Raw genomic sequence first — 19,643 nt, 5'->3', positions numbered from 1 at the left:
GGGATCCAATGAATCATCTATTATGCATTTCTTTAATAACTATTAGAACACATAATGTCACCTTTGAGGATCCAGAGGGTATTGTGTCATAATGTCTGTTATGTCACGATCTATTCTAATAGTTAGCTTTATTAATTCTTGGGGAAGAGCAAAAAATGAAAATGAGGATTAGAAATCCCAACGCAACTTTATCACAGACTTGACAATTAGTGTATCGGCATGACGTAGAGAAAAAAAAGACTAAACCTCCATTTATATCAAATTAGATTTATAAGGTTCTGACTTGACAGACAAATTGGTGAGATTTCTTGGAAGATTTTTGAGTTACTTTACTGCAATGGGATGTTTAGGTTTATTTATTTGATAGAGACGATTAATTACATTAATAGACATCTATTCAGAGAGTCATAGATGTAAATATACCAGATTATAGAGTAGCAGTGATGCTAATTTGCATCCGTAGCCCCCCTGGGTGGCACACAAGAAAACGGTGAACAGAATAAAAAAATAATAAAATAATACACATTACAAAGTCACATCATAAAAGAAAAGCAGAAGAATTTATAGTAGTTCATTATTAAAAAGCAGGACATAAGATCACGACTGAACCATTTGACACAACAGTATAATAATAAGAGAACAAGATAATCAGGAAAAGATAGCTAAACTTCAAAATATCCTAAAAAACTGAAAAAGTCTAAATTAGCCAAAACTGCTAGTGTGTAAATATTAGCTAAACTCCAAAATGGACTTAAAAACATCTTCAATTATCCAAAACAGCTAGCATGTAGCTGAAATATTAGCTAAACTCCAAAATATCCTAAAGAAATCTAAGTAAATACCAAAATAGTCCAAAAAGCTATTAGAATGACAGTTTTTAAAACTTTAAAACTGTAACTTTTTAAACATATTATGAATAATAAAAATGCAGGAATATTATTCCAGAATAAATCAACTTAAATCTTAAATAACTTTCAATATTTTACTCTCCATAAAAATCTATTTTGTCAAAATTATACAAGTTAGAAATGAGCTCAAGATAACATCGGGTCATTAATAACAATAAAATAAAATGATCTGGAGGGCCGGATAGGATTACCTGGAGGGCCGGATCCGGCCCCCTAATCCATTGTAGATCCATAGAAAAGTGGAATGGAACGGTTGGGGCGGAGCCGCTGTATCCAACCGTTGACTGCTAAAAAGTGATGACAACATTAGAGAGCTCCAGTATAGCGCTCATTTAAGCAAACGTTTTTGATGTACGTAAGCATTTGGGTTTTCGTGGTTTCCTGTGTTCTCTTTTAGTCACAAGCCTATATTTAAAAAGGCCTGCGCTCAGTGGCTTTTGATACATGGGTGGAAACCGAACCTGCAATCTTCAGATCAGAGGTTGACCACTCTACCTCCGTACCACAGTCGCCTAAACCAACTGATGTCAATTCAGTCGCCATTTTTTATTGCAACACGGTCGCCGTCATGTTGGAGCCAGACGACATTAGAAAGCAGTGATTGGTCCAAGTCGATCTGAGTCAACGTTTCCATGGCAACCAGACGCTCAGGCCAATCAGGAGCTTGTTGCGAGATCACACCCCTACAACTTTAAAGTGTGCTGCACAAAACATGTCAAACGTTAGACGTGGATCAGCAGGCTCCACCTACTTTTATTGAGGCATCTGATTGGTCAGTTTATAACTTCAGCTTCAGAAAAAAATAAAAATGATCAAAAAGATGTTTAAAAAGACTTTCAGGGCAAGAATGGTTGTTTTGACCAACAGAATGTCAAAGAAATCTGTTTATTTCTCTATTGATTTATTTGGGCTTCTTGGAGCCACTTCCTGTTTGGAATGCTGGGAGAAGTCACCCTGTCCAGTTCTCATATACAGACAATGCAAATGACACAAAAATCATTAAGGATCCTTTAAAAGTGCAACTCATTTTACACCTCAATGCAAACTGATAGGGCATGACAATTATGAAAACATCCAGGAAGATTTCTCTGGTTTGGAAAAGTGAGGATCTGAATTTGGACTTGAGTTTTCGGTTTGAACTTGTCCTTCTGGGGCTCCCGTCCTGCTCTCAGGTTACAGCTTTGGCTGAGAGCTCTTTCATGTCACAGAATGAAACACATTTCAGTGACATGGCCTCTTCCCTGCGGGGAATTTTTGTCTGGCAGACCTGTCAGCTCTAGTGTTTTCAGATTTTCAGCCCATCATAGCTAGAAAGAGCAAAAAACAAAAGAGTCTGAACAAAAATCCCAGAGTCACCGGTTAGATCCCAAAACTCCTGGATGAACTCCAGATCACTCATGATGATCAAGGCAAAGAGGAAGCCTTCCTTTTTTGTGAGACTCCGGGAGATAAAAATAGTTGTTAAGTTTGAAGGGACCTGAGAAACTCGAGTGACAGATCTTTATGTTTCTCACCTCTCCACACTGCTGTATCGCTGGGCGTTGTTTTCTCCACCTGCAGTGTAGATCCTGCCCTCCAGTGCAGCGACAGCTACACCTGCTCGATTGTTGAACACGTGTGCAGTCGATCTCCATTCGTTAACGTCAGGACAAAACCGCTCAACCAGAAAGGACGGGTCGGACTGCATCCACCCACCGACTGAAACAGTAGAAAAGATCGTAAAGTGCAGCAGCATATTCCTCCTCTTATGGGTCTCCAGTAATATTGCTCTACTCTCTGAGACTTCCAGAACCGTTTCCTCAGCATTCATTGCCCCTCTGGGTTTTTACTGTGCAGCACTTTTATGTTTCTCCACTTCTTTCTTAAAGATTCGTTCTTCATTTTGTTGCCCTCAAATGCACACTTTAAACTTTTGTTTCAAAACAGCCGCTCTGTTCCTCAGACGCGCTGCCAGCAAGTCCAACATTAATTATTAAGAGAGAATCCCCTTTAGCACATCAACAGCCCCAAACACATCGACAATTACAGTAAAAGATGACCACAGTAGTCTCTAGTCTCTACAGCACAGAGTGCACTTTCTGCCCTTAATTGAGCTCGTCAAAAAGGAGCAGATGTTCACGTTTAATGAGCAATACAGCCTTTTTGAAGAAATAATAGACTCGGAGGGCCTGTGTAACTGTAATGTGTGGGGTTCTGGTTTCAGACGCGCTGTCAAACATGAGGGACGAAGCGATCAAAACAAACGTGGAATGAAGCTGTCACCTCGTAAATTTGTGGAGGATTTTGTGGAAGTTTTTGGAATATGTATTAAAAAATGAGCCGTTTTTGAAGTTTTATCTTCTGCAGCCTTCATGCTGCGTTCACACTGGGCTCCGAAACGCACGTTAATGCGAACACTTCCAATGAAAAGTCTACGTCACCTGTCAAAGCCGAGGCCCTGGGGCCGGATCTGGCCCTCCAGGTAATTCCAGATCATTTTATTTTATTGTTATTAATGACCCGATGTTGTCTGGCACTTATTTCTAACTTGTATTTTTATGGAGAGCAAAAGTTTGAAAGTTATTGTTGTTTAAGTTGATTTATTCTGGAATAATATTCCCGCATTTTAATTATTCATAATTATGTTAAAAAAAGTTTAAAGTTTCAAAAATTGGCATTTTTTTCGGAATATTTTAGCATTTACTAAGATTTTTTTAGGCTATTTTGATGTTTAGCTAATATTTCAGCTACAATTTAGCTGTTTTGGCTAATTGAAGATTTTTTTTCATTTTTTTTCCAAGTCCACTGTGGAGTTTAGATAATATTTACATGCTTCTGCTAGTTTAGGCTTTTTCAGTTTTTTAGGGAATTCAGAGTTTAGCTAATATTTCCGCTGTAAACTGTTTTGGCTAATTTAGGCTTTTTTTTAATTATTATTATTTCTTTTTTTTTTTAGTTTTTTAGGCTGCTTTGAAGTTTAGCTAATATTTCAGATACAGGTCAGAATTTTTTGGTTAAACTAGGCTATTTTTTCATTTTGTTTTAGGCTAATTTGGTATTCAGCTAATTTTTTAGCTGGTAATCAGCTTCAGCGTTTTCAGCTATCAAGTTTAGCAACTTCAGTGGCCAAATTCAGCCAAGGCAAGGCAAGTTTGTGTAGCACATTTCATGTAGAGACAATTCAAAGTGCTTACATAAAAGAAACAGTAGAGCTGTGATCATTACAATACGATAAAAAAAGAAAGAAGAACTGACTTTAAAACAAGAATAGATAAACTTTTGAATCCATACTAATTAAATGCAGCTGAGAACAGGTGAGTCTTTAACCTGACTGAGTGTTTCAGCTGATCTGATGTTTTCTGGAAGTCTGTTCCAGATCTGTGGAGCATAGAAGCTGAATGCAGCTTCTCCGTGTTTAGTTCTGACTCTAGTTTACAGCATTCACACTAACATTATCACAGATAATGCTACACATCTAGTGTAGTTCACAATTATGTTAAATAGTTATGGTTTTAAAGTTTTAAAAATGTCATTTTTGAGTGTTTAATAAATGTTTATCCTGTTCGGCCCGCGACCTACGGTGTGTTTTGGATTTTGGCCCTTTATGCGATTGAGTTTGACACTCCTGATCTACGTAATCGCGCAAAAACAGATTTCAGGCTTCCGTGTTTAAAACCCTCACATTCAAGCATCGCTACGCCATTTTTAAGACCAATTTGGGCTCTACTTACAAAACATACATCCACTGAACATGTGTCAAAAATGAATCTAGTTGAACTTCGACCAATCAGGGATTCATGGATTAATCTGCTGCTGTGATTCTCAAGTTCTAAATCCAAGAAAATGGGAGCCAGAATGTCTCCATGACCAGAAAATGACAACACATGCGAACATGAAAAACAATAAACAACAAAGTTTCACCCAAACGCTCCAACATAACATATGGACCTTTTCAAAACACTGAAGTGCATACATACCCTTTGAAAATGGATCATGAAGGACAAATATGAACTATTATTTGTACCCCACTGAAATGACATGATACCAAGTCTGTCTTTGAAATAGAGCTGTGATGGTTCAAAAATGTGCAAAAATGACGCGCCCTTGAGATCAACCGTGTCTCTATTCTGAAGAGAGATGAGGCCGGGCTGATGATCAGTTCCTCTGAGGGACTTTTATCAAAGAGATCAATAATGTAATATAAGCTTAAGCTTCTACAATACAGTAGGTTTATGTCCGTCCTGGACTGAAGGACCAGATTGTTTTCACAATTCTTCTTTCTTAACGGCACGTTTGAGCAAAAGTTTAATTTTTTAATATGGTGTTATTTTTATGATTAAGTCACATACAGCTCTGAAGAGATACCTGGCGAGGGCGAGCAACAAAACACGCTTTATTATAATTATACTGTAAAAAAAATTACTATTTGCTTTTTAGTCTTAAAAACGAAGCATTTTAATTTAAAAAGTGTTTCCAGTTTAGTTTTCCTTTGATCTATTCAGCAGAAATCTGTTGCTTTTGAAATGTCTCAACTTGAAGTCAGTCTGACTCCAGCAGCTGTGAGACTATGAAGTCCTTAATCCCAGCTGTAAGTGGATTCCAGAGAGCTGAAGCTGTCCTCCTGCTGACCGAAGCTGCCCACGGACCTGCAGAGGTGCAAACACCTGCCTGAGCGCCGCTGCAGACCACCTTTCTGTAAAGGCCTGCTGCAGCAGGGGTCTCCTTGACATTTTCTGTTCTGAGGAACGCACACGCATGTGATGCTGCCACTGACCCATAAACATCATGTCACCGTGGGCCTCGCTCGCAGGGCGCCTGCTGAGTCGAGCATTGATGGGAGAAGCGGTTGAGGTGGCGTGATTAGCAGGTGACTGGACTGCTGTCTGCAGGTCGCAGCGTTCTGGCTCCTCCATGGAGGCCCTCACAGACGAACAGAAAACACACGTGGATGCTGTTAAAAACCCATTTGTGATGCAAAAATTGTTTTTCCTGAAACAAAACTCAAAATCCCTCTTACCCGTGTTCATGGTGAAGCCCCATCTTTATCTCTTCAGCGGTTTGCTCAGCTTCTCTACAGCGTTTGTCTTCCTCTGTGACAGTCCTTCTTATCAGCACCCTCCACTCGCTTGACCACGTTCACTCCTGTTGTGACGGTCCAGCGTTCAGCTGTGAAGGACGTTCATTAAAAAAACAAAAAGCCTCCTCCTCCTCCCAGCAACAACAACCCCCAGTGAAACGTCCACCTTCAGGCCAGCTTGAAACCTAAGATCATTAACAGCTATCACTTCAAGGAACCGTGAACACGGGATCAACTTTGACGTCCTTCCACCATCATCTCAGTGTTTCACAACAATCCTGCAATTCTCTACATGTCCAGTTAGCAAAAAGATGCAAAGATTGTGATATTTGCAACAATATACAGTCATTTGTACTCATTTCTATTTTTACGCTTAAATCTTTTTAAATGAGCGTTCACACTATCCTGCTTGTTTATGGCACATAAAAACTCAATCACACTTTCAGGTATTCCAGCAATCTTGGTATCAAAACGTTCTGCTCATATTTTTGGTCTTCATAAACTTTATAGTTTTAAAATATTAAGCAAAATATGCCCCACAGGAAATGAATGAGGAAGACGTCAAATTCAGTATTTTAAGTAGATTAGCAACAAGCCTTTAAATATTTTCATTGACTATATTTTCAACTTTTATAATATTTTTGTTTAAATTGGAATTTACCTAATGTTTTAGCAACATGCTAGCATTTGTGGGTAATCTGTCATCTACTGAAGTTTTTTTAGGCTAATTTAGAGTTCAGCTAAATATTTAGTAACACACTAACGTTTTTGGCTACTTTGTTTTACAAAAATAATTTTAGGCTGTTTAGGAGTACAGCTAGTATTTAAACGCTAGCGTTTTGTTTTGTTTTTCTAATTTGGCATCTACTGAGGTTTTATATGCTAATTTGGAGTTTAGCTCATATTTAAGCAACAGTCTTTTTGCAAAGTTGGCATGAATTGAGGATTTTTAAGCAATTTTATGAAAATGTTTCCAGAAATTTAGGTCACCTTTAATGCTCTTCCATTGATCTTTTAACAAATTTAACATTTTGCAAATAGCTTTTGCATTTGCAGCAAATCCCTAAAGCCATTAAAGTAAATTTGGTCACCATTTTCAGCAATCTTCAGCAATTACTTTCAGGAAAAAGCATTCTAGCATTATCGCAGGTAATGCAACTTTTCTAGTTATTCATTTTTCTGGATGTTTGCGTCGGGGTTTGTGAGGACTGATTTAATATGTTCAAATATATTGAGCTTTTGACAATATATAAAAAAGGTAAAGTATAGAACAAGAATTTAGCCACTGGTGCCAAGTGGAGTCTGCAGGATGGAAGTTAACCAGATGAATTCACAAACGAAAAGCCCAATGAAGACAGGAAAGGGACAGAAGAAGCTATGTAGGCCTAAAAAGAGAAACTCATCATCATCCACCATCTTCCTATAAGACTAAAATGACTATAAACTCATTTGTAAGCATTTGTACAAACATGAAATTTTAGGTGTTTAACTATATTTTAATTATTTATTTTTAAGTTGATTTCCACAGTCCCAAAATGGAAGCTGACTTCACGTTGTGCAAAAGAGATCTGAATTATTGTTAAGAGTTGAAGGTTTGGATTTTTCTTGGCATGCAGCTGCTCTGTGAAGTCTCCTGCAATGACAGCACCTCCACAAACCCAAACAGGATCCGGACAGAAGGATGAAGGAGCTTATGAGGTGTTAAAGCCTGTCGTTGAGTCACATTACACCAAGTACAGTTTGTGGTATTTCCTCTGAAGGGGTCCAGATACTGTTTCTGAGCGTCTTCCACCAGCTCCGTCCTGCAAATCTCCAGCTGATCTGGTTGCTTCTTTGCTTTCTCTGCTCGCATGACGACACTGACCCGTGGATGTCTTTATTTATATCTGTGGAGCAGAAAAGCCTTCCAGTTGCTCTGATGATTCATCACATGAAGGTCGAAGGAAATATCAAATATAAATTCAGTGTAGTCACAGCTGTGGAGGACAATCCTCAGAGATGAGTTCATCTGCATGAAAACATGAGTAAGTTCAATATCTGAAGGTGTTTTTACATCATTTTTAAAGGAGTTTCTTGATTTGAAGAGCAGCTCTGTTGGTTCACAAACGTCATTTTTATCTGATCATTTTTCAGTAAAAGGAAACTCAAAATATTTTTGTTTAAATCCAAAAGATTTTAAACTTTATCCTAGTAAAATATCTAAATAGAAACTTTTCAATAAAGTTTTTTTGCTTAAATAAAAGGAGATATAACCTGTAACTATCCAGGCTTGACGTGTTGTGACTTTCACTAAGGTGAAGTGGTTGAAGTACATTTGACACAATGAGAGTTTTTTCTTTAGTCTGCAGATTTCATCAAAGTATCTTCAGGAGCTTCTAGAGTTTAAAATTCATTCAGCAATTAAAGCTTAAAAAATCAGGAAGTTGGAATTTGATTAAAGTTTTCAATGAATAAAAATGAAAGATGTCACCAGCCTGTCTCCCTTAAACCATAAACATGTCCCATCTCATTACTTTCTCAAACTGCATCATCATGAAATCACATTTAAAGAGCTGATAGCTCCTTAAGTCATAAATATTTAGATTTAACAAAGTTCATTCTACACCTGGTCAAATCATGTATAAGTGAGACGAGGAGGGGTGTTTAAGAGAGAGAGGATTTTATTTTATCCCCAAAATGCACAACTGAACTTAAACTTTGTAAAAGACGTCAACATAGAATTAAAGTTGTGAGTGGAGGTGTGTGGACCGCAGGGTGTTACCCGCCCAACACTCACTGCCCCCTATGGGGTCACAGGTCCTCCCTCTCTCACTCCTTCTACCCATTTTTTTCAAAATGGCAGCTTTTCTGTTGGTCAAACATTTTATGTTTTGGTGGACTTGATCGATGTACATTTTAGAAGATTTAGCTAATTAATTATTTTTTATTTCCTTGGCAACAGACCTCGAATGTCTCCTAACGTCTGAATGACCTACTTTAGGGACAGAAGACATTTGGGCTTTTCAATTACACCAAATGTGAAGGGGTGGGGCTCTGGGAATTTGTAGTTTTTGGTGAATTTATTGTGTGTGTCTGCACACACGCAGTTGAATCGGGTCAAACTGATAACCACACCCAGTTAGGTTAAAACAACCCAGTGCTGGTCCATATCTGACTAGCACAGGCTAAACAATAAAGTTGGTTATTTTTAACCCATCATTTTATATATATGTGTGTGTATAGTTGTACATAGGTGTGTGTTAGCTTGTGTGGATCTACATAAATATGTGTTGGTGTGAAAAAATGATTGTGCACTCAATCTTTGTATGATATTTGACATTTGAGTGTAATTGAGCATAAATTTCAGCCATGATTCAGAAGATGCAGTTTTAGGAAGTTTTTAGTTTTTGTGCTCTTCATTTGTTATTGATCCCCAAAAGGAACATCAGCGTGATAAAAACAAGTAACTGACAGTTGATATCTGGTATAGCAGAAAAAAGTACATGTATTATTTTTTATCTTTGAACTTTGATGTCCCTTTAGGGTTTCCATCATTTGCAGCCAGACGTGTTATAAAATAGAAATGTGTTGAACTTTAAAGCAGTTTTCAGTCTCCTAAACAGACGTGAAGATGATCGTGTGTCTATTCCTCATCACTGACCTGGAGAGTCTTTATTTTGTTTGTTTAGCTTTAAACTCTTCACTTGTCTGCACTAAAGCTGCTCAAAACTATAAAAACTTCTATAATTTACTTCAGCTGCTGGAATCTGGAACTTTTGGAACTCCAACCAGAAGAGAGAGCATGGTGAAGATGGAGATGGAGAACCTGGCCAGTCTTCACATTATGATGGAATGAAAAACTCCTTTTGTGTTCTCACAATCACACTGATGAATGAGGCATTCCACTGCTGTTTCATGACTTCTGTTCATTGAATTTAGGCTGTAATTGGACTTATTTTGTTGGCTTTTTGATTCACAGAAATGTCAGACTATAATCTCTCCAAGCCAGGACTCGCTTCACTTGGAAGTCTTTCATTTCTGATTCACTGCTTTGCACCAGAGTTCAGATGAGTCACAGCGTCCGAGGAAGTGAAGTCTGGTGTGAGCACAGTCAGTGAGAGAGCACCCTAATTAGTGTGAAAGCATCATAATTCACTCACGGACGCTGAAGCGAAGAAGTTTGAGTTTAAGAATCAAAAATGCCTTTTTATAACCTTAAGAGAAAAAGTATCAGACATCTGTGCTGTGATCTGGCAGAGAAGACGGGCAGTTCAACAGCCTGTCAAATACCACGACGCATCCCGTAACCAGCCTGCGAATGACACTCTACCCCGCGCAGCTGTCCCTGGAGATCTCCTGCCTGTCACATGCAATAACAATAAAGCTGGCTGCACAGCACTATGTCACTGAGCATCAGCCCCAACATGTCAGCCACTCCACCGCAGGAGGAGACATGAGCTGCAACAAGTGGGAGATGTCAGCCGGGCGACGCCGGCACCGTAACCTGGAGAAACACATTCAATGAATGTGTTTACTGAAGGAAACATCCCGACACGTGAACATATGGTGAGTAAAAAGACTGGAAGGAATTCTCTGTTTTTAAGTTTGAATGTAAGCCAAAACATAAACCCTGCAGAGATTCACTGCATCAACATCTGAAAAGAGAAACAAAAGAAAAACAAAAGCATGAAGTCAGAGCAATTAAAGAGAACCCGAATGGCCCATAAAGCAGGAAAAAACAGAAGCTCATTATCGTCCTCTAAGATTTTTCATTGCTAATGATTAAAAAGGTTCATCTGAACAGCGTGAGTTTGTGCTGTCGCTTCACAGCAGAAAGGTGGAGAACAAACGCAGGAAGCAGGCAGATGTGCTGCATTAATGAAGTATTGTCAGCACGCCACACGCTGCAGTCCAGTTAGAAACACAGAGCGATTCAAAAACAGGTCTGGGTTTTAGCTCATGTAAGGAGCCATTTTTATCATTGGTAGTTTACTTATTTTACTTCATATAACTGAAATCTTGACATGTTTGATTCAGCTTTTTTAATACCAAGTTTTTTAAATTCAATCATTTTATCAACTTTTTAAAGTTCCACTCCAACTATATTTTTTCCACAGTAAAATTTCACATTTTTTTTTGCCAGAATCAAAAACCCTGTGTTGTTATTAAGGGCCTGTACCAGCGGTCTGCCACCAGCGGCTCCAGATCTACATGTGGATCTTTTATCTCTCCATGGTGGATCCTCGGACAAACATAAAATAAATCATGGAGACGGCAACCCAGCATGTGGACCGTCAGAGTCAGCAGCTCCCCCTAACCAAAACTACCTAAAGAAAACAAACAAACAAAGTCCACAAACTAAGACTACCAAACTCCAAACTAAAATAACAAAACCCAGCAGTAGAAGACTGCTGAGGACAAATGAACAAAATAAATAAATAATAGAAAAATAAAATAGATATTTGTTAAAGTAACAATTACTTAATTAGCATTTATTTAATTTAGATCAGTTACATTTATAAATTGATGTCTGACGTGTAAATAGATGATAAACTCTGTAGGTTTTTACATCCTGTTGACCTGAAGACGTCTTGTTTGATCAACTCTAGCCCCAGAATGAACAGATTTTATATTTAAAACTTTGGTAAAAACTTTGATCTTTTGTGAGTTAAAAGTACATATCATCTTGTGCTGCACAACATTTGTTACTAGCTGTTCAGAGCTGCACTGAGATGATTCTGTTTGGAACAGAGCAGCTTTTATTTTGAAAATAAGTACAAATAAAAACTACATTTTGAGAGATGCTAGCTTCTTTTTATATTTTTATATTTTATAATTCATATTTACTATTAAAAAACAGTGAATCCAAATCTCTTAAAGGTTAAAGTAAGACCATGCGGCTCCTTCTAGGTTTAGATCACTAGAAAACAAATGGTTCTTTATCGTTTAAAGGGTGCCGACCCCTGTCCTATACCATGGAAAATAACTTTGAGCTTTTAAGTGTATTATAATGTTCATTCCTCACTATAAAAAACCCAAAGTGGTATTTTGATCCACTTGTGCTTTTCTGAGTTTTTGTCTAAAACCTATGCTCTGAGCACCAGCCCCTTCCAAACCCACGAACATGAGCTGATTCTTACAAGCTGACGTACAGAATTGAGAACAGCCCCTTCCAGGAAGAGTTTGTACGGTCAGCACCCCCCAACGCTAACACAAACATACACTTTTGCTTTCATTTTATGTGCACGACACCGTATCTCCAACAGTCTTTTATTAACGCCGGCTCCAATATCCGCGGGGTCTAACGGGGTACGTTACTTTAGACGTCTGTCTCTAAAAGTGATCAGCCTCTTTTAAGACCGTTCCCGCCCGGGTCGAGCACAGTGGTGCAGAGGCCGGTATTTGTGTTATGAGATGAGGACCAAGAAACAACAAATATTTGGAGAGATGCCGGGGCTTCACTTGGAAGACATACGGTATGACATCCATCTTTGCAAAAGTTCAGATGTTGTTTGTTTTCGTGAGCAACGCATGAGGTTGTGAAATGGGCGGAAGCAGCGAAAGGCGGAGCCTCAGGGAGCGAGTCATCTTACTTCCAGAAAAGAGTTCATAAAAATAACACCTATGTCATAAATCATTTGTTTTTAGTGTTCCAAAGGTAATATATGATCATACATATGGATACCGTTTACTCTGAAAGGCTTAAATAAAGCTTAGTATGGACCCTTTAAAACATAGCTTCTGCAGAGCAGCAGGAGAAATTTGCCTCAGAGTTGAGGACTGTTTGCACAAAAGTGAACGTTTACTAATTTCCCATCAACCCTTTGTCTCCCTGTTAGCTTGTAGCACCTCACAAGACCCAGTTAGCATTAAAAAGCCCCGCAAAAAAAAAAAAAAAAAAAAAACTGATCTGTAATCTGTACAGTTTAGGTCCAGATTCCAGCGCAGAGGAAGAACATGAAGACGTTCATGGATCTATTTGTCTTGAAGCGGGTGCATCAGAACTGGAGCAGAGCAGGAAGCTGCGTTTTTTGAAGCCGTGCTTCAAACTTGAGATTTTATAAAATTACAGGTTTTTATCTGCTCCTGATCCAACATGACTTGAATAAACAAATACTCATGAACCCAGTTTTAATCTCAAATTATTTTATGTATGTCCTCTATTAAGATAAATATGTTACAAGAACATATGAAATGATCAAAAACTCAATTCTCGTGTTTCAAACAGCTCAACTTTAATCAAATCACTTCATTCCTTTTATTACTGTGAATTTTTTATGTTGAAATGTTATTTTTTTTAATTTATAGCCTTGTTGTAATTATTATTTTATTCTTTTTAATTTTTTATCTAGTCATTTACTTTTATTTTCATTTTTTATGCATTTTTATTTTTTGTAAAATTGTCTTTTTTTCAATTTAAAAATAAATAAAAATTTGGAAATTTTTTTTGCTTTTTATTTTTTTTTCACTAATATTTCCTTCCACTTTGGTGATTTCCAAAAAAAATCTAAATCCTTTACATTTATTTATTTATTTTTTCCAACTTTTTCACCTTTTACCTGTCCACTTATTGAAATGATGTGTTTATATTTACAGAACTCTGGCCGATCAAAGGATTTTTTCAATGAATTTATCCATTTTGATATTAATAAAGTTCAATTCAATTTTGTTTTCCCCGTGTGCAAATAAAGTTTGATTGAAAGGTATAAAATCTATTTGTGTTTTCCTTTGTTTATGTCATTATTTACATGTAGATTATTTCATGTTTGAAGCTGTAGGATTATATTACTTAAAATAATCACATTTAAGTGATGACAGAAAATAAGAGATTTGATCTTAAATACAGAAAAAATACATTTTTGTTTAGAAAAACTGGACTTGAGCAGTTCATACAACAAGTCCTCCTAATTTCCCTTTAAATAATTTTGTTTGTTAAAGCGTCTAAAACCTTTTGCTTGTTGAGATCTAAGAGGCTAAAGAAGAATTAAAGATTCTCCGCTCCTATAACTATCATTCTGTTTGCACAAACTGCAATTTTACCATTTTACTGAAAAGTTTGTTTTGATTATTTCTACACATCTGTGGAGCAATTTCTATTAAAGATGGTTTTAAAATAAAGCCTCGTCATTCCTTCTAAATTCTGCTTCCAGATCCGCTATGAAGCTTTTTCCTGGTCAGGTTGGAGACCAAACGTCTGTTTTCCATCATGTCAGTCCAGCTTTAGGATGAAGACAAAAAGTTTCAGTCAAGACCAAAATCTTTCATAAAAATTCAATCTAAAAGCTGCAAAATTAAAATCAGAATGACTGCAGATCACGGCCCAACAGTAATAGATTCCCATCTGCTCAGACGGTCCTCTGCCCCTTCAGCAGAGTCTAAACCATGAATGGCTGAAGATTCATCTTCATCCACGCTGAAAGGATGAAGATGAATCTGTCAAATCAGAAGTGGCTGTAAAGCTAAAACTGTCTTGCAGTGCCAACACAAAAAACGGACAGTCTAGACCGAAAACATTAATACTACCGACGATGAATCAACTCGCCACTACGTGGTTGTGTAAGCATCCCACACAGGCTCCGGTTGCAGCCATGAATTCATGTCCAGGAGGACAGAAAGGCTGTTTGAGGAGACACAACAAACAAGCTGCTCCTCAAGCGGGTAAACAAACAGCTGAACCGGTGGTGGAGCGTCCATGACCCCCGACAGCCAACAGAGCTGAGGGGAAGTCACACCTTCACATTTAGAAAATAACTGCATTTTTTTAAAAACCATAATACACTTCATTTAATGCAAAGTATTTATTCAAACCGACAGGAAAACAGAATTCTATTTTCTACACTGAAATTGCAACGAACCAAAACACATCATTTACTAAAGATTTAGCAGGAAACATTTCCAAGGAGAAACCATCTGCTGTCTGAAAATGACAAATGCTCGTGCAATCATCCGCTTATTTCTAAAGCGATAGAAGCAGCAGAAGAAGCAATATCCTGAGGAAAACCGCCCAGAAAATAATCTTCTTTTTTAGCAAAGGTTTCCTGTGAAGTTCCTCACAGAAAACGCTCGTGACTTGGTGGCAGCAGGCTTTATTTTCACCAATCGAGAGAAAATTACAACCCGTGACCTGCCTCCTCTTCCATCACACAAACCAGGAATAATTGCTGTTAAAGAAAATTCAACATAAATCATTACAGCTGCTCATGTCGGCCTCCATCCTCAGGGAAGTGAGCAGCACGGAGAAGCTGTAATTATCAACCTCGTGATTCCCTCCCCCATAACCCAATCATAACCCTCTTATTAAAACACCACAAATACTCTGAATTCTGCTTCCTACATGATGCTTATGGATTTCTGTCATTAACAAAGGGGCTCAGATTATGGCTGTAATCACATCATTGGTAATCTGTCAGCATTGAGCCAGTGGAGAGCTGAGGTGTGCTGGTCCGCAGGAGGCGGAAGCAGCCGTTCATTAGTGGATTCCTGAAACTCGGAGGTTTATAATCGCATTCACGTCTTTATTGAATTCCCAGATATGTTTCAGAGGAATAGATCCAGCCCACATGCCGCCATAAACCTGAGCAACATGGATTTTCACAAAACATCAGATAAACTGCAGCGTCATGCTAATCCTTCAACAGAAAATGTATCTCATAATTCCTCTTTATGCACATAGAAAAACCGTCTGACGTGGCACTTTTCCAAGGTGAGCTTTCTCCCTTAAATAGGAAAACTTATATATATTTACTTGTTTATTGAAATATTATAAGCAGATTGTAGGATTTAAAAAATTGGCATTGAGCTGTTATAATAGCATTATGCTAGCTCATCTGGGTATTTTTTTAAGGCTAACTTGGAGTTGAGCTTCTATTTTAGCAGCAGGCTAACATTGTTGGCTAATTTACTGAGGAATTTTAGGCTATTTTGGAATTCAGCTAATATTTAAGCAACATGCTAGCTTTTTGGATATTTGAGTTTACTGATCAATTTTATTCTGTTTTGGGACTTAGCTAGTATTTAGGCAACAAGCTAGCTTTTTGGGGCCAATTTGGCAACTACTGAGGGTTTTTTTTTCAGCTTACTTGGAGCGTATTTCATTATTAAGCAACACACTAAATATTTTTTGCAAAATTGGCATGTATTAGGGATTTTTAAGCAATTTTACTACAATTTTTTCAGAAGTTTAAGTCAACTTCAGCACTTTTTCAAAGTCCTCTAACAAAATTTCCAGTCTTTTTCCAAATTTATCATTTTGCAAATAGTTTTTGCATTTTCAGCAAATCTCTTCAGCAATTAAAGTAAATTGCTTCACAATTTAAAAAAAGCTTCAAGTATCTTCAGTGACTAGTCACACTAGCATTATCACAGGCAAGTTTTCTAGTTTTGAGTTTTAAATCTTCTTTTCTGAGTTTCCTTTTTCCTGGATTTGCTGTGAATGCATTTTGCATTTTTTCCTCTATTTTTGTTCATTTCCTCACCAAATCCGTCTTTTCTTTTTCATTTTCCTCCCACTCTTTAATCCTCTTCCTTAACCACCGTTTATGAGATGCAGCTTTGTCTGAATTCAGTGATATTTTTAACTTGCTATTGATCATTTTAAGAAAATAAGACTTAACTGAAAAATGACATTTAAAAATAAAATTGGTGCTACAGAATTGGATGAGGTACTAGTTGTGGACTGATGCACAGTTATTATCCAAGGCTAAGGACTAAAAGTAAAAGTATTCCTTATTGCTTTTCAATACTTTCCTTTTAAAATTACTTAAAAATACTAGAAACAGCAAATCTTTGAAACATCAAAGCAGATAAAACTGTTTATTTTGGAAAACAAGAACTTGGGTTGATGTTCACATGAAGGAGGGATCTTCTCCCAGGACAGACAGGCGATGTACCAGGACTGTTAATGGAGAATTAGCTTATCTAACTCCACAACTACATGTTTGAAAAGTGTAACAGGTGAGCTTCATCCTGATGGAGGACAGCTGAGGGCAAGCCAGAGGCGAGGTCCACGGCCAAGGACAGGAGCACAGGGGATCCACCATGAATCTCTCCCGGTTTCCCAGAGGGGAGTGGGAAAGAGGGAAAACACATGAATCACACTCACCAAAACAAATGGACAATAGTTCATCTGATACTTGAGCATGCAGGCCCCATGCCTTCTCCTTTCCCACCGGTACCTTAGAAAGTGCAGGTTTTGTGTCATAAATGATGTTGTGCTTTTGTACTTATAAAATTCTAAGCAATGTGTCAAAGCCAATTCTATCTGGCCCTCCAGATCATTTTATTTTATTTTATTGTTATTAATAAGGGCTGCACGGTGGCGCAGTGGTTAGCGCTCTCGCCTCACAGCGAGAAGGCCCCGGTTCGACTCCCGGCTGGGACCTTTCTGTGTGGAGTTTGCATGTTCTCCCCGTGCATGCGTGGGTTTTCACCGGGGACTCCGGCTTCCTCCCACCGTCCAAAAACATGCTTCATAGGTTAATTGGTGACTCTGAATTGTCCCTAGGTGTGAATGTGAGAGTGCATGTGTGTGTGATTGAGGCCCTGAGACAGACTGGAGACCTGTCCAGGGTGTACCCCGCCTTCACCCTTCAGTAGCCGGGATAGGCTCCAGCACCCCCGCAACCCCGAAAGGGAAGAAGCGGTCAGGAAAATGGATGGATGGATGGTATTAATGACCCGATGTTATCTGGAGCTCATTTCTAACTTGTATAATTTTGACAAAGTATAATTTTCTGGAGAGTAAAATATTGAAAGTCATTTAAAGTTTAAGTTGATTTATTCTGGAATAATATTCCTGCCTTTTTATTATTCAGAATTATGTTAAAAAGTTACAGTTTTAAAGTTTTAAAAATGTATTTTTAGAGTGTTCATTAAATGTTTCTCGTGTCCGGCCCGCGACCTAAGGCGTGTTTCGGATTGTGGCGATTGAGTTTGACACCTCTGCTCTAAACATTGAGGGAACTTGATGAAGTGTGCGGTCTTCTTCGTTGGAGACCAGAATACACATGTCACATACTTACATTAACCCTTTACCTACCCCCCCCAAAAAAAAATAATCAAAAAAAGGTCTTTTTTCTGCTGCTTTTACGGATCCCCAAAAGGGACATCGAAGTAAAAAAGGGGCTCCATAAATATTAAAGTAATATAAAGTTTTTACTTGAATTAGTAGACAAATAAAATGTTTTGGTTAGTAACTGGTGGGCATAGTCACTGAAAGAAAATTCTAAACATTAAGGTCAACTAAAGTGACATCATTTGTAGTCACTCGAGGGTGTCTGTGGACCTTCGAATGTTGTGACTTGTGGTCCCAACATGAACGTTTCCTCTCTGAACGGTCTACGACATGGATGCTTCATCCGGGCCGCCTGCATTCCCCGTACAGGTTTGACCGCATCCACCAGTAAGAACTGAACCACTGAGCAGAATAGAAACGGTACTTACTGTGAGCACAGCTGAAGAAGAGGGAAGATGATGAGGAAAACAGGAAGCAGGAGGGCGGGGCATGGAGCACCGCCCTGCTGGATGGTCACCCGTCCATCCAGCAGGGCGGCTGAGGATCCAGGCAGTTAAAGAGAATTAAGCTAATAAATCCAGGTTGTGGTTTCTTATGACCGCTTCACATCTCAGCTTTCATAGAATCAAGAGACTAAAAACACAATAAAGTCTACAGAACAAAATGTGATAAAGTTTATGGCGCAACATCGCTCAACTCCAGCGGCAAAGTTTCAGAAGAACACTCAGCAAAAACAAAGTTTGGGTCTGCAGCCTGACTTCCATCAAGAACAACCATCCAGACGCTGAGCGGATAATAAACAGCTGAAACCAATCAAGACACGATTAACACAACAGGAAGTATTTCAAAATAAAATGCCAAACCTGGAAGTCAAGCTGCCAAACACTTACCCTTCATCAGACACCCAAACCGAAAATGATCATTTTTATTGTGTGAATCCTTAGTAAACATTCACACTGCAGTGATTCTCCTCTCTGTGCGATTTTCAGCACATAAAAACTCAATCATGCTATCAAAACAATCAGCTTGTTCAGAACTTTGCTGCTTGTATTTTTGGTATTTATAAACTTTATCGGTTTTTAAATATTGAGCAAAATATGCCTCATAGGAAATGAATGAGAAAGTCTTCAAATATCAACATTTTAAGAAGTCTTTTAAATATATTTATAGTTTCATTTTTTATAGTAATTTTCTAAAAAATTGGATCTTAGCTTTTATTTTAGCAACATGCTAACTTTTTTAGCTGATTTCTTATCTACAGGGGTTTATTAAGGAAAGTTAAGAGTTTAGCTTCTATTTTAGCAACAATCTGAAATTTTGGACTAATTTGGTTTACTGAGGAATTTTAGCTAGTATTTAAGCAACGAGCTAGCTTTTTTTTTTAGCTGATTTGGCATCTACTGAGGTGTTTTGGGCTAATTTGGAGTTTAGCTAATATTTAAACAACACACTAAATATTTTGTAACATTGTCATGTTGTGGGGATTTTTAAGCAATTGGACTACAAATCTTTCAGATATTCAGATCAACTTCAGCTCTCTTTCATAGTTCTTTCATTAAATTTCCCAATTTGTAGCTAATTTAACTTTTCGCCAATAGCTTTTGCATTTTCAGCAAATCCATTTAGTAATTAAAATAAATTGCATCATAATTGCTTTCCTCCCCCTGGACCTCCCGCAGTGGGGGCG

General features: G+C 37.9%; 1 protein-coding gene across 2 annotated transcripts in view; it reads right to left on the bottom strand.

Moving 5' to 3' along the window:
• Positions 1-18,768, bottom strand: part of LOC112148000 (kelch-like protein diablo) — a 27,728-nt gene extending 8,960 nt beyond the window's left edge. Inside the window, exons 1-5 of one of the 2 annotated variants that reach the window (XM_024274750.2) lie at positions 18,385-18,768; positions 5,905-6,053; positions 5,662-5,807; positions 2,423-2,606; positions 1,100-1,195 (exon numbers count right to left, since the gene is read on the bottom strand). In XM_024274750.2, the coding sequence (XP_024130518.1) occupies positions 1,100-1,195; positions 2,423-2,606; positions 5,662-5,807; positions 5,905-5,927 (449 nt within the window). In that variant the 5' untranslated portion in view covers positions 5,928-6,053; positions 18,385-18,768. The remainder of the gene's footprint in view (positions 1-1,099; positions 1,196-2,422; positions 2,607-5,661; positions 5,808-5,904; positions 6,054-18,384) is intronic. The other variant, XM_036213684.1, reaches the window with a different exon arrangement.
• Between the last annotated feature and the right edge of the window lie 875 nt (positions 18,769-19,643).

Source organism: Oryzias melastigma, linkage group LG9, assembly GCF_002922805.2.
Source record: "Oryzias melastigma strain HK-1 linkage group LG9, ASM292280v2, whole genome shotgun sequence".
Classification (NCBI taxonomy): Eukaryota; Metazoa; Chordata; class Actinopteri; order Beloniformes; family Adrianichthyidae; genus Oryzias; species Oryzias melastigma.
Note: the sequence above shows the minus strand (reverse complement) of the source record. Positions and strands in the feature narration are given on the sequence as shown.